Source organism: Typopeltis vanoorti, chromosome 11 (genome assembly GCF_054136105.1).
Source record: "Typopeltis vanoorti isolate ZY-2024b chromosome 11, IOZ_Tvanoo_1.0, whole genome shotgun sequence".
Lineage (NCBI taxonomy): Eukaryota > Metazoa > Arthropoda > Arachnida > Uropygi > Thelyphonidae > Typopeltis > Typopeltis vanoorti.
Genome location: NC_143559.1, coordinates 16,176,945 through 16,193,780, shown reverse-complemented (window position 1 = coordinate 16,193,780; position 16,836 = coordinate 16,176,945). Strand labels below are relative to the sequence as shown.

General features: G+C 34.8%; 1 protein-coding gene across 5 annotated transcripts in view; it reads left to right on the top strand.

The window, feature by feature from the left end:
- The first annotated feature begins 14,225 nt into the window (after positions 1-14,225).
- The window catches only part of LOC150101326 (tau-tubulin kinase homolog Asator-like), a 324,567-nt gene continuing 321,956 nt past the window's right edge, over positions 14,226-16,836 (top strand). For all 5 annotated transcript variants that reach the window (XM_090400432.1, XM_090400438.1, XM_090400431.1 and 2 more), the window contains exon 1: positions 14,226-14,962. In XM_090400432.1, the coding sequence (XP_090256558.1) occupies positions 14,955-14,962 (8 nt within the window). In that variant the 5' untranslated portion in view covers positions 14,226-14,954. The remainder of the gene's footprint in view (positions 14,963-16,836) is intronic.

The window sequence follows — 16,836 nt, the reverse complement described above, 5'->3', positions numbered from 1 at the left end:
AAAAAAACAAGACAATGGACAAATCAAGCTCACAATCTACCGCAAACCTACAGACACTGGACATTATCTTCACTACGCACAAAATCTTAGCATCATACATATGCTCAAAAACAGAGCAACAAATATCATCACGGAAGAAAAAGATCTGCTTGATGAGCTCTCACTCATATCAAAAACTCTATCCAAAAATGGTTACCCACAAAATATTATTCAAAAGATTCTCTATAGAAACAGCCCACAGCGACAACCTCAAGTGACATAGTATACATCGTCCATCGTCATACCTTATGCAGGCTCAGTCTCAACGAAAATAGGAAAAATCATGAAGTCTTTCAACATCAGGGTTGCCTTCAAACCTATTTTAACTATACGGCACATGTTAAGATCTCCTAAGGACTGTATCGCCTTCTACAAGTATGCGGGTGTATATAACATCCCATCTTCCTGTAGACCGAACTATATAGGCCAAACATCACGAAGCCTAGAAATCCAAAAAAAAAAAAAAACATATACATAGATGTCAACAACAACAGAACAGATATCAGGTTTAGCCCACCATTTCTCGATTTCGAAACATTCCATCAATTGGGACAACAGCTCCATGCCGTACATTGAAGAAGATTTCAGATGTAGAAACTTTAAAGAAGCTGCAGTGGTACTCCAGACAGGAGACAATTTCAATAGAAATGAAGGCATGATATTAAAAGACATTTGGAAAAGTTTTATAAATTCACTATGTTTAGCGGAACTCAATTTCGCGAAAAACTATAAAACGCGATCTACTAACAATGACTAAGTCTCCACGCTCTATGCTCTGAATGTCACGCGTCTTTTCAATTTTTGATTTGATTTTAATGTCGTTACTGCATTCTTCTATTTTAGCATTTAATGTTCGTGTAACCATTCTCGTCCTGAAGAAGACAGACAGACTCAAGCTGGCGAAACTGGTAGACGTTTATATACATATATTTATAAAGAATCATGGTCCAATAAAATCCAAAGAAAATGTCTCATATTTACAAGTTATTCAATTAATCGTTTCTAAACTTAAAGCTCTTACTACTTGTAATCTTTTTTTTTTACATATGGGATATATTTATGGCTGCAGAGGAGGAGGATAAGAAAAAAAAAGATGCATATTTAAGGGAGGAGGGTGCTGGTTTTTGTATTTATTTTATTAATTAAATTTGCTCTTCAAAATTTATAAGCTGTGTCCCATTGAATACTTCTAAAAGAAACGGCCTATCAATAATGTTCAAATTAGACCAGATTACACAATTTCAAATTTTGACTTTAATGGTTCTTGTAATAGTAATAGGCAGTGACACTCTGTAGCGTTTGGCTTAAGAATCACTGACTGGTGAGAATACCAAGGTAAGCCGTACGTAGTATATACAGTACCGTATTTTACCAAATTTTAGTTGACTACACCGGAAATTTTTTTGGTGTAAAAACTGCATGAAATACTGCATGAAAAACATGGGCTCCGTGACAGATTTAAAAGTGTGACAATGAAGATCCCTAGTGAAGGAAGGTAAATAAAAAGTATATTTGCTTCATCATTTGAGCGTTTCCTTGCTTAATATATAAAACTGTACTCATAATCTTTCTATCATGCAAATCATCGGATGGAAAAATCTAACTAGATATTTTTGTCTCTGCTGGACAGGGCTAAAATTGTCTGTCGCAACATCCCCCCCCCTTTATTTGAACAAACAGTTTCAATGGAATAATTCATATCAACATAAAAAATACCTTTATTTCATAAAGACAAGTTTTTACGTCTAATACTTCTTAATACTACTGATTATGTCTATTGCCAAAGAGCTTAAAATTAAAATTCTCTTATTCTTTAAATAAAAAGTCTCCGTGCAGTCGAGCTGAAAAAAAAAAAAAACAAAGCAAAACAAACAAATAAAAATAGCAACTTGGCACTAAACCAGTTGTCTGAAATAAAGAAGATATACTACTTAGTATGAAACCAGGAATTTCCGATAACGAGCTGCAGATGTTCTGGCCTTAGCGGTTTCTGAACTGTCTTGTCTAAATATGACACCTCTACACTTTTACATAGACATTCTTAATATATCTATTTTTAGAGTCAGTTTTCAATTGTAAGTGTTTAAGCTACTCAAGAATTTCCATTTTTAGAAAACTAGTATTTTATATCATCTTGAAATAAAATCTGAATATCTGAAATACTGTATATAATTTGCTATGCTTTTGTTTTATTTTTATTATTTATCCATAGCAGCCTTTTAGTTATGTTAATTCTTTAGGACACAAGAACACAGCGCAGGTTATATATGTAGGTTTAAGATCATATAAAATTCGAAAAAACAAACAAAAAAAAATGGATTAAGTGAGCGAGAGACGTACATGTGTATGTGTGTGTGTTGCTTATGCTGTTGTCCAAATCTAGCAGTACCGAGTTTAAACTACGTTTCTGAGCCATTTCAATTCGAAACTATGGTATGGATATGGATTTATTGTTCCTTTTTTTATATAAAAATCATATCCACAATTATGAACACATGAACAGTGCACATGAGTGTTTAAATATAACAACCACAAAAAAAAAAAAAAAAAAAATCACATGATCACTGCTCATTAGGAAACAAACATGTGCAGCACAGGAGAGTGATTCCACTCTCCCGCGAGTGGGATTATCTTCATTAAAAATAATAATAATAAAAAGTGCAGTCTGTATGATTTAGTATACAAGAGAGTTCTCATAATATGATGCATTGGTATACCACCTACCTGGAAAGCATAAAAGAGAACAAACCAGGATATGATACTTCAACTTTGTTGAGCTAGTACGCATAAGGTCGTGGCTTATTCATCTAGTGACTAGATTCTAGTCCACTGTTAGTAGCGAAACATAGATTCTAAGACATCGTATTATTTAACAGTTTATTCACTATGTCAGAGGGAGTCCGACAGTAACTAGCAGAACATAACCGCCCGTCATTATCATTTCGCGGATACCATTTACTACAAATAGTAATCCTAAAAAAATTGTGTTTATTCAATGAATTAGTGTAACTCTCCTAGATTTCTTTTCTGGAGTTACATGAATCTATTTTAAAAATGCGTACTGTGATCTTAGAAATCTGTAAGGTTGTGAAATCTTACATATTTCACAACCTTATGCCGAATTTTTTTTTATTTAATATCCCTGGAAGTATCTTATGTATTCACTATCTGTGACTTACTTCGTTACACATACACACAATCTTTTGTGTGTGTGTGTGTGTGTGTGTGTGTGTGTGTGTGTGTGTGTGTGTGTGTGTGTGTGTGTGTGTGTGTGTGTGTGTGTGTGTGTGTGTGTGTGTGTGTGTGTGTGTGTAATTCCCACTCTCACGCATACACTGCATTGCAATCACACACGGCAATGCATTATATAGTACATTACCATTACATGACTGCTGTTGATAAAAGAAGTAATCAAAATGAAGTAACAAATGAATGTAAATAAATAACAGGTAACCGGTAACAATAATAATAAAGAGTATGTTGATAGCATTTAATAGTGATATTCTACCATCACTCACATATGGATCAGAAACATGGAACACGACAAGAAAAGAAGAAGAGACTCTCAGAATAATTCAGCGTGCAATAGAACGCAGGATTTGTAACATCAGCAGAATGGAACATGTTAGAAACACGGAACTAAGAAAGAGATCAGATATAAAAGATGTGGTAACTGCAGTATATGAAAGCAAGATTAGATGGGCAGGTCACATAGCCAGACTCAGGGAAACAGATGGACATATAGAATACTCAACTGGCAACCAAGAATAAAGAGAAAACCAGGAAGACACCTACAAGATGGGAAGATCCACTAGTGAAATCTATAGGTATAACATGGAAGAGAGAGAGGCTCAAGATCGTTGGAGGCATCTTTGTGACCTGCACTCATGGAGAAATCCTGAGTGAAACACGGGTCCATCAAGGTAAGGTAATTAAAGTAATGTTGATAGTAATGAATAATAATAATAATAATAATGGCAATCAAAATGAAACGAGAGCGTCGGTTTCAAAGAATCCTTCAGCTGGAAAGACCTACGTTTAAATCCCGTCTAGGACGACGCGAAGACCTTTATCGAAGCTTTTCAAATGAAGGTGAGTTAGCCGATCTCGTACCAAAGTGGCAGGGTTTTCGCTCCAGGTCACTGAGGGTTTTCGTCCTAAACAGGCAAGCCTGCCAGAAGAACACACGCAATTTACATCAAAATATAATTTAGAAATTAACCACCTTATCCTGCAATTATGGTTTCAAAGCCAAAAATACATGACAGGGCTTTAAGTATTATTATTACAGATTATTATTATAATTATACCTTAGCAAAAAGCAAAAGCCTCAATAATAGAGTCGGTATCGACTCTTTTATGTCAGTGACTACACATTTCCAGTTTTGTTTATTATTAATGACTTTGGCGGGGGGGGGGTTCCAGTAGCAAACTTTGAATAATCTATCTCTGCATTTGGTAATGCAAACAACTATCTATGACGCCAACATATCAGTTTTCGTTTAAATATTGTATAAGAATTTTATTTACTTGTAATAATTTTAAATTACTATATTATAATATGAATAATGCGAAAATGTTAGTCTTGTTGAATATTTCTAAACAACGTAAATTTTGTTATTTAAAATAATAATTAAGAAAACTGTTACTATTGGCTACTGAAAAACAGTAGTAATTAACGAGAAAATCTTAAATCGAGGCTGCTTGGAATACTCTATATCATAATAAAGACGTTGACTTCTAAGGTTATCCAGCTATTCAATAGAAATGTTATTTTCCATTCCTTCTCAAAAGGAAGAAAAACTTATCCGGAAATAACTTTAGAACCATTGCTTCTTGGAGCTTATGTGTTTATTGTCATGAGGAATGGAAAGATGCCAAAATACCCCATATAGACAAAAAAAAAAAAAAAAAACCACGAGTACAACGCTTATGTATAACGAGTTAGAGGACAACGAACTTGTGAACTTTACTGATTCCGCTTCACGTGGAATTTCGAAAAGCATTTAATCCATTGTGATAATGAAAGTACACGGAATACGACATTGTACTCTCTCTCTCTCTCTCCTCTCTCTCTGCAATGCGAAAGTAAACAATACTCCACTGTTGTCCTCTAATGAAACTGGAATATCTTTAACTTTGCTTTATAATTATACTGGGTGTTTCAAATTAAAGTACCCATATTCAGAGCAATCTATAGAGAGAACCAATGTTCGATTTATGATCTGAATAGAGGTACTTTAATTTGAAACACCCTATATATCAGGGACGCCGATGCTGTTGTTTCAACAGTAAAAAATGTTGTATAAAAAGTATTAGTGTAGATATTAATGTATTTAGTATTTTATAACATATTTTAAGATAATTCAATCATACGTATAAGATTAACACGGCGCCGAAAACGCACAAGAAATGTAATGCTAGGAAGAGCACCGCAGACGAGAACAAGAAGGTTATCCCCGATAACGAGGTTACTGGAGATGCGGAAGAGGTTAATTAAAATACACTAAGTGTATAAGAGGGACGGCCTACATCTGAATGCGTTTGGTATCAGGAGTCTTGAAAAACTAACAATTGGTATGAGAACTAACACAGAGAGTCAGGGAAACTAAATTATAAAGGGAGGAATCGTGAGAATGTGAGTGTAAGAGCGACAATATTACACAACTGTGTTAATGGCGGGAACAGACTTTGTCATCAAAGTGTTGACGAGGAGAGAACGCTTTCGACTTTGTGTTCGTCCGGTTCGGACCCATCAAACGTGTGCAAAGATGTCTACATGTAAGAGGCACTAGAGAAGAATAAACATCTGCAAGTTGTCCAACCGTGACATGCAGACTGCAGACAAGAGTATACAAAAGAACATGGAGGTAGATTATTATGTCTGTACACAAATGCCAGGAGTATGAGAAACAAAGGGGCAGAGTTTGATGCCTTAGTCAATATGTTGGGATCTCAGATTGCAGGCATTAGTGAGACCAAGCTATCAGAATCAGACATACTAACTGGTATGTGTACACTGTAAAAGATACAGTATTTTAGGAAGGATAGACAGGATAGGAGAGGAGGGTGCAAGATGCTAATGATATCAGATGACTTGAATCCAGTTAATGTTGAGAACTATGATTGTAGTACTAGTAACAGTATTTCATGTAGCAGCGAATTTGAGGTATCTGGTGTGAAGTGGGACTCCAACGAGATCAATTACATATTGGAATGTTGTACAGACCTGGTGGATCGGTTGCTAGTGATGAAGAAATGCGTCACCAAATAGAAAAGATGAGCGCGAAAAGAGTAATCATAATGGGAGAATTTAATTATCCAAATATTGATTGGGTAGCAGTAGAATCTCATGAGAAGAATGAAAATGCATTTATTGAGCTGTTGCGGGACATCTTCCTCAAGCAGCATGTGGCAGGAGGAACTCGATGTCAAAGAGTGTTAGATTTAATTATAGTGTCAGAGGGCATTTCAGTTAAAGACGTAACTATTATGCCTCCGGACGATGACAGTGATCATGTGGTACTCACTTGGGAAGTGACTAAGTTTATGAATGTTCCATTCAGAAAAGGTTACATGCTGAACTACAAAGCAGGAAATCATGACCAACCGAGGAGTATATTGAGTTCGGCGAAATGGGATCAGTTGCTGGATGGAAAGAAAATCGATAGTGCATGGGAAACATTTAAACACTATTTTCATGATGCAATATCAGAATGTGTCCCTAGAGTTCGAAGAATAAATAGCGTAGGAATTAAATGGATGTGTAATTTATTAAGCAAGATATTCATAAGAAAACAATGATGTGGAAGGAATACAGTATGCGTAAGGATGATGTCCGTTATGAAAATTATAACCAGCAGGCTAGAATAGTAGTCTACATGTAGAATGTAGACTACTATTCTATATTCTATTCAATTCTATTCTACTATCATGTAAAATAGTAGTCTACATTACATGTAGAATGATGTCTACATGTAAAAGGCACTAGAGAAGAATAGACATCTGCAAGTTGTCCAACTGTGACATGCAGACTGCAGACAAGAGTATACAAAAGAACATGTAGGTAGATTATTATGTCTGTACACGAAAGCTATGAGTATCAGAAACAAAGGGGCAGAGTTTGATGCCTTAGTCAATATGTTGGGACCTCGGATTGTAGGCATTAGTGAGATCTGGCTATCAGAATCAGACATACTAACTGATATGTGATATAAGAATGGTCACAACTGTTGTACGGAAAGCAAAGTCTGAGTAATAAAAGAAACTGACTCTACGTGCTAAAGACAACCCACAAGAATTGGTTGGTCGAATGAGCATATTCGCTCTCCAGCCAAAAGGCTGCGGGTTCGAATCCCGCATGGCGAATGGATGTTTGTGATTGTCCTGTGAAAATACTAGTAGTGGTGGACAGTAGATGGCGTTGGTATAAATGATGCTGTTGGTGGATGAGGTTGAGTGGTGGAGACAGAGAGTTGTAGAGTAGGTGCCCTCTCTCGATGAGTCGGACTCCCTGGAGGTGTCAAATAATAATAATAATAATAATAATATACTGAAAGTAAAAGAAAGAATGATTATGAAAGAATACCTCTTTTAAATGCAGATGGCGTAAGGGTTACAGATGCAGAAGAGGTTGTTCAACTAATGAGTGCCCATTTTGTTAAAAGCTATCAACCTGGTGTACGTGACATTGAGCTCACTACTGCCTCTTCATTGTATGAAGAAACTCAAACATATGAGGACGAGATATTAAAGCTATTGCACAAACTGAATAAGAATTCAATAATAGGAATTGATGGGATATCAGCACGTGTGCTAAAAGAGTATTCAGCTGAATTGGCTATTCCTTTAACCAAGCTGTTTAACATGAGTCTCAGAACAGGGAAGATTCTGCAGGAATGGAAAGAATGTATGGCAATTCCATTGCACAAGGGTGGTGCAAAGACCGATGTATTCAACTATCGACCAAGTATATCAGGAGTGGTGGTGAAGATTTTGGATAAATTGGTGAGGGCTCGCATTCAGAAATGGGTTGACAGTGAATCTGTACTTTGCAATTAGCAACATGTCTTTATTAAAGGAATATTATATTTTAGCAACTTGCTCACATTCTATAACAATTTTACCACTGAACTAGACAAGGGGAATGGATACATCATGATACTTTTGGATTTTGCTAAGGCTTTTGACAGAATACAGCATGGTATACTGTTGTATAAATTGGAGAATATGGGTTTGTGTTATAGAAAATTAGTATGGATAAGAGGATGGCTGACTGATAAATATCAAAAAGGGGTTATACTCGGGATGTGAGTCCGCAAGATTTAAGGTAACTAGTGGTATACCACAAGGATCAGTGCTTGGTTCACTTGGTTCATATTCAATCTCTACATTAATGATATTGGGAAGGATTTGACAAACGACATACAGCTATTTGCTGATGATGCAAAGATAGGTAGGGTAATCAGGAATGCTGCTGATATGCAGTACTTGTAGAATGATTTGCAAAGGCTGGAATTGTTGGCATGGGAAAATGGATGTCAGTAAATGTAAAGTGATTCACTTCGGCGTGATTAGATATCCGATGTCGTATTATATTGGTGAGATTATGCTAGAAGAAACTGATGAGGCTATGGATCTTGGAGTGTTAGTAGTTGGAAGGAAGTTGAAGTTCAGGGGCCATGTAGCAAAGACTGCAAGTACAACTCAGAAGATAATTGCAATGCTGAAACGAACGTTCACATGTAAAAATAAGGATTCCATTTTGCCTCTTTACAAGGTCTTGATAAGACCTCACTTGAACTATTGTGAGCAGGTCTGGTCTTCTGGTTTCAGTTGTGATTCTGATATATTGGAGAGAGAGAGTGCAAAGGAGAGTGTTAAAAATGATATCAGGATTGTGGTATACTGATTATGAAGACAGCTTGGGAATTTGTAGACTGCAGACACTAGTAAACAGGAGAAAGAGAGGTGATACGATTGAGACTTACGAATTTCTGAAATGGGCCTACAGGATTCAATTGATGAAAATTTTCAATTTATGGAGTGTGGGGAAATTACAAGAGGGCATCCTTGGAAGTTGAGAATGAATGCCGCTAAAAATGGAGTGAGGGGTAGATTTTTCTCTCATAGTGTGGTGTGTGATTGGAATGGATTGCCATTGGATGTTGTGAGTGCAAGCAGTGTGAATGAATTCAAGAATAAGTATGATAGCTGGTGCATGTAGTGTGTGGCCTCCCTCGATGGGTCCCTGACTCCCTGGAGGTCTCTCTTAATTTTTTTTGAGTAATGTGGGTATAATAACACACACACACACACACACACATATAGTTTATTATCTTTCAAAGAGATTACATGAGTGTAGTGTTGCATGTTATTAAAATTATTATGACTAGGACAATGTAATATTATAATTAATGTTAAAATTAATAGTAATCCTAAAAAAAAAAAAACAATTTACAGTTACAGTTTTATATTAAAACAATTAAACACCTATTTTTGCATTTTGTCATACATACATATATACATCTTCAAGGCCCACCTTTCCTAATAAATTGTGGGGGGCAACAGCTGCAAGAGGAACTTCCAATGGTCACGATCCTCTGCCATTGTGCTGTTTACCCAGACACAAAACTCTGGGAATTGTACATACTCCTGTAATACTTGCCAAAGCTTATCCCAAGGAACGTCATATGCCTTCCCCAAGTCCACAAAACATGTGTAGACATTCTTGGCATATTTCCAAGATTTCTCAAAGACTTACCTTAAAGTGAAGATTTGGTCAGTTGTGCTTCTACCAGGACGAAAGCCACATTGTTCTTCCTGGAACTTTGACTCAACTATGCTCCTGCATCGTTTTTCCAAGCACCTAGCATACACTTTCCCAGGCAGGCTGAGCAGAGAGATGCCACGATAGTTACTGCAATCCTTCTGGCCTCCCTTCTTGAAGACTGGCATTATTATGCCTGTCTTCAAGAAGGGAGAGATTTTATTGCTAAATGGACCTCTTCTGCTGTGAGACTAGTCACTGCATTTTGTCATTTACATTTTAATTTTACAGTTCATTTTTATTCACAATTCACATTAACAATTACTTTTTCTATTAACGTGCAATAGGTAATGCTACATGCATTCATTTCACTTTTCGCAATAATAATTAAAATAAAAAAAAAATCAACAGGAACAATGAAGAATGAGACTACAATTTTACAACTTTACAATTCTGCACTAACCATATGTACAATTCGATAGATCACTTCACTTTCACTTATCATTATAATATCACTTATAATGATAATTTCACTTATCAATAATAAAAATAAAATCTTTCAGGGGACCCTGTAACCTCTAGAGTGCACGTCCCCTGGGTGGCGGATAGGGGAGCCCACCAGATATGGTGGGGTTGTCCGAATATATCGAATAAGGACTCGTGGATTAACAGGGTCATAAAAGGCAATCATCTTGATTGTAAAGGGAAGCGGCACTCCCATGGTCCCCTAACTGGATCTATCCTCTTCTTCTTCTTCTTCTATTTTGAGGAAGATCTACTCACTTTAATCTTTCCTATAAGGCCTTATTAGCCAACTCTTCTTATTTTATGACTTTTATACTATTAGAGTACAGGAGGGTTATGGGGTATTTTCATTTCTGGCCTATATCTATGTCCCCTCTATAATCTACTCTTTCCCCTTCAATATATCCTATTCCTCCTATGGGTTTACATTTGGAAGAAGGCTAGTTTAGAAGCCTTAAGGTAGCCCTACCACTGGAATATCCATCGCCAGGCTAGTCACCTGACATGGAGAATACTACTTTTAAGCCAACAGATGACAGTCATCGAAATGAATCTATGGAAAACGACCCTGGAATGGAAAAGGTAAAACAAAAATGGAAACGACAAAATATAATACATATAGCAAGCTGGAACGTAAGAGGAACAGCATATAAAGAAATATAAGTAGACCAAATATTAAATGGGGAAAAAAATTCAAATAGCAGTAATCACTGAAACAAAAAAGAAATTAAAAGGAACCATGAGAACTGAAATTTTTAATGTAATATATAGTGGAGTTGACAGAGACCAAAGAGCACAAGCAGGTGTTATGATTTGGATTCATAATTCCCTTTCAAAACAAGTAAAATATTATAAATGTTCAGAATTGTATGAGTATGCAGGAATAAAGTTCAAAGAAAGACTCCTGTTATTTTTTAATAAAATATATTCAACAAGTAACACCAACAGAATGGAAAAAAGCAATTTTGATCATCCCTATCTTTAAAAAAAAAGTAGTAGAGATGACCCTAAAAATTACAGAGGTATAAGTATTCTAAATTCCTGTTACGAAATATATAGCAGAATTTTAATTAACAAACTAATAAAATATACTGAAAACTTTATTTAAAAGTACAGAATAGATTTAGCAAGGGCGATCGTGTATAGACCCGACTTTTTGCCTAAAATTAATAACAGAGAAAAGAAGAGAATACAATTTAGAAACACATATTGCATTTATTGACTTTGAAAAAGCATTTGACAAAGTTAAAAGAAGCATCTTATTTAACATATTAAAAGAAAGACAAATACCAAATAATATTCTAAAAGCAATTATAAGTATACATGAAAATAATCAAATACAAATAAGATTAAATTATGAATTATCATATACGAGAGAGAAACCAAGGAGTCCGACGGGGACGCTTTCAGCAACTCTTTTTAAAATTTATCTAAATGAAGTAATAATAAAATGGAATAAAAATTTCCATCAAGGTATTAAACTTTCTCCTACTGTGAACTTAAACACTCTCCTTTTTGCTGATGACCAAATAATAATTACAAATTCTAAAGATAACTTACAGAAAGATATTTTAAATTTAAATGAGATAGCCAAAAATTATGGAATGATAATATCAACAGGAAAAAAAAAACGACGGCCTTTAAAGGACAGGATCCAGTAAGTTAGTTATCTATTACTAAAATAGTAATAAATAACAAGATTTTAGAACAGGTGAATTCATTTAACTACCTAGGATGTATGATTACATATGAAAATGAAAAAGACATAAACCTAAAAATTGCGAAATATTTAAAAAAAGCAGATGTAATTAACTCTATATTTAAACCTAACCTAGTTCAAAAACAAGCCAGACTAAAAGTATACAATACGTTAGCCCTACCAGTCCTATTGTATGGAAGTGAAATCTGGACAATATAACAAAAAGACAAATTACATTAAACAAGACAAGACAAACATTAATAACATCTGAATGAAGTTTATGAGGAAAAGCTGCAAAGTATACTCTATTTGATCACAAAAGAAATTAAGAAATTATGAAAGAATTAAACCAGGAATCAGTAATAGAAAAAATTAAAAAATATAAACATAAATGGATGGAACACGTTGAAAGAATGAAAACAGAAAGTTTACCAAAACAAGCCTTAAATTACAAACCATTAGGGAAAAGAAAACCAGGACGTCATCTTAAGAGATTCAACATCTAAGACCGATGGTCATATTTAAACTAGCATATGACGTAATTCTTCCATGAAATCTACATGCAAATTAAATTATCAAGCAAATACAAACATTTGTGCTATGCTTGTATGCCTTGTTCGCTTCGTGTCGTAATCGTCATAAGATGCGTAATATCGTGAGGATGGGGGGGGGGGGGAATAAAGGAACACCACGAGGAGATGGAATCAACTTTTCCCGCATTCTAGATGAATGGACTTAACATCGCAGTATCAAGAGCTGTAGTATTATTTTAAAAGTACGAGAAGTAATTAACAAAGTGCCAGTAGCTGGCCAGTGAAGTGCCTTGGTTTTTTTTTAATAATTTTTGACATCCATTAGCGGTATGTTGAAGTGCGATATTCTTTGTTATTATAATGCTAAATAATTTCAACTTGAATAATATATAAAAAATATCTACGATGATGCCATATTATTCTTATTATGAATAATATCGCATAATCTTAATATTCCGATTTTCCGTATCCAGTGACAAAAAAAAAAAAAAAAAAAAAAAAAAAAAACGTCTGGTAACATTCTTCATTAGCATGCTTCCAAAATTTCTGAAAGTAATATTACTGTACTGTCACAAGTTTACTTTAAGATATACTTTGTGAAAACAATGTCACGTTGAAATGTTTCCCCTCCCAGATTTTTATTTATTTTTTCTTAAAAAGACAGTCATAAACCTGCACTAGACGAGCTCTATAAGCTAGTCTAGCGCAGAATTGAATAGCTCATTTACACAAAGGCTGAAGATTCGAATTCCATACAAGGCACTTATACGCTTTTACAAACAGTCATCCTTACGTGGGATTCGTTCCAGCCTTTGCGTAAAAGCAGTGTAAATGAGTAGTTATCCCCAATAAGTAAGAAACACACATCTGATGTAGAATCTTCAGAGGTAAGAAAAACTGCTGCCGGAATCAGTCTTTTTTATGTATCATTATCTTTATTTCTAAAGATAACACACACACACACACACACACAAAAAAAAAACTCCCGCTTTAGGCCTAATGTATTATGGAGAAGGAAAAACTGATTTCATTGAGTGCTACATCATAGGCTTGATGTATTACAGAAGCATTCGGTGTATGTATTCATAACATCTTTAACACCTGACATGAAAAATTTACATTTCGCCAATTCTTTTTTTTTTTTCCCCACACGTTTTTATGCTTATCCGTTTTTGCTACTGAATACGGAAAGTCTGAATCCTTCCAATTTTAATTTAATAAGAATCCATATATAATTAAAATACATTCATCTTACTAAATTTTCATAACTGCATAACTCTATTCAACTACCTCAACGACTACATTTTCTAATTATTCACTCCAAATTTCGTTGGCATATTAGACGTGCATTTATATATCATATGAGCAAAGCATATTCTTAAATATACACATCAACGCAATTCCATAAAAGAAGGTGCTGAGAGGATAAGACTGAATAAGTGAAGAGATTTACAACAGTTTACTCTTCTTTTCATTATTGCCGGCTACTAACACGTGCCATCCGTTACTATAAACAGTTGCGCGTACTGAGTTGGAAGGTTGTTAAGTTTCCTCGCACGTGTGACGTAGCCTTCACGTGGTGTGCTTGCCGAAATATATATGTATATATAAATACATGCGCGCGCGCGCACACACACACAGATACACACTCTCACACACATATACACACAGAATGGCCTCCAGGTTCCTATTCACGGAAATGCTCATGCAGCAGACTGGTCGGCATTCGACTAGTGTAAAAACGGACGCCAACAACCAAGACAGCATTTAAGGAGCTAGTTGAGCGAATTATATTCTCCGCGAAGTACAGTGTTCGAAGTGCATAATTACTAGTACTGTGACCTCTTATTTGACTACTTGAATTTAATTATAATATAATTCAATTACATAAAAACAAGAATTGGCATCGTACGACTTTTTCACTTTAACGAAAATAGGTGTATCGACGGATATTTAACAGAAATGTGACGATACTGAAGACCAGTTACTCAACAAGTAAAGAGAAATTGTGTATTTGATGTGTATATTCTTAATATGCAACGCTAGTTTTATTTTTATCAGTTCTAATAATCTCCGCAAGTGAAAATTCCATATTGGAATAAGTACAGAATGAAGCTAATTTGTCTCGTGTGATTTGATAATCCACTTCTGTTCTTTTGTGGTGTTTCGAAAGAAGACAAAATCGGGCTTAAGCTGAAATTGGAAAGTTTTGACGTAAAAGTGAGTGCTTAAAAGTGACATCTAAAAAATAAGCTGTAAAGGATACCTGAAGTTACCGAGAGGAGTAGGTGGAAACGTCACGTTCGCACTGCTGCACAGACAAACTAGTCTGCTGTTGCCAACTTCATTATTTGTCAGCCGTCTGTTCCAGCAAGTCTGCAACTAAAATATGAAACTGTAAGTAGCACCATTGCTATAAGCCTTTTTAAAAAATAAAAAAATCCCTCAATATTTCGATTTGTTTTAATAATGACGAAGCTTTCGATTTGCAAACGAATTTCTTATTTGGAGGGGATGTTACTAATCATGCGTCCCCTACAAATGAAATATGCTTACTTATTAATTTTCATTTAGAAAATACTTTAAAAAAAGTATTTTCTAATTTTAAAAAAATAAAAAATAAAGTGCTATAACTTTGTATAAATTGTTGTGTCCCAGACTTTGCTCAGCAAGCAGCTGTTTTTCTCCCCTTCTCCCCTGTTACAATGCTGTATATGACATTAATGGTATCAGTATTGGCTATTCTTTATTTATAGTAGTAATTTTTGCTAATTTTGAACCGATTTCTACTGATGATGCTTAAAAAAATAACGCAGTCGTGTTTTTACTACTCATGCAATTAATGTAGTTTATAAAATGGACATTATTATTTCGGTAAGATCCTGGTAATTTAGAATTAACATGTGTTTTGAATTTGTGTACTATTTCAGGCATATTATATAAATTACTGATTTAGAATTATATATTTATAGCAACTTAAATTTTGTTATATTTCAATTGACCACCGTGACGCTTTGGGAAGTTGTTTATCGTAAATATGGCATTGTCAAGGCCAAGAGGCGTCCATGTATTATAACAATAGTTCCGAAAAAGGGCACCGCCATGCTCATGGTGCCGTGAGATTTCTTCTAAATATCGAATATTTTATCTGAATATACATGAATATTTTGTAACAGATAAAGCGTCAATTTATGCCACTGAATATCACTATTCCACTACTTATCGAACTCTACATAAATAACTCTTACTTCCTTTTCTGCGTTTTTACTGTTACTTCTAACGGAGGAATAGTATTTTGATGTGATACACAAAAGTGGAGGCGTAAAATTTTTAAAAAAGTCACTACGGTTTGGGTGGGGGTATTCATATTACAGGGTTTCTAACCCTGTAATATGAAAATATAATACCAAAAGGGTTTCCAACCCTTTTTGGTTTGGAATCACTGTATTATGAGATGTCAGTTTGGTTCATTTTCAGTTCATTTTGGTTCGTTTTCAATAAACACAGCTTCAAATGAAATACTACTGATATGAAACATAAGTTTAGTAGTTCTGGAAATTAGGATATAATTTTATTTGAAACACCGCTTCCAATATTTTGGTAGAATTTTATTAGTCCGCGAATTCCTAAAGTGTGAAACAAATATTCTGGAAAAATGGAAGCCACGAAGTATATTATCTTTATGATTATGAAAAATGCTTAATAAAAGCACAAATATAATGAACCTGTATGGAGTCTCCAGGATGGTCTTTTAAGTAGTGCAATGTACAGTGTATTAAACGCACATAATCTACTGCCGAAGATTATGTGCGTTTAATTGCTATAGATTACCCCCTGAAACATCATCCGATGTTTTAAAAAAGCAAACATCATTTTGCCTATAAACATGCGAATAATTATATCCGCCATAAATTTTCATAAATAATGTTTAACATTCAGAAATAATTTTTTCGTTTATGATGAATATAAATTAATTCCCAATTCATATTCTTGCCTGATAACTTATCATTATTAAAAGATGTTTTTAATCTATTTGAAGATTGAGAGAGAGGGGGGGAGGGGGGAGGGACTACTGAGTGGATATTCTATCCCAGACGAAGTGCATTTCTTCCGCAAGGCTTTCGAAACAGTATTGAACCGATGTTTGGACAGTAGGTGATATCACATCGGTTAGCTATGCATAAACTAGGATTTTTAAAGACAGAGTTAAAAAAGATAAAGCAATTCAGTGATCAGCCTAAACAAAATAATGCAGAAAAATTAATGTTCAT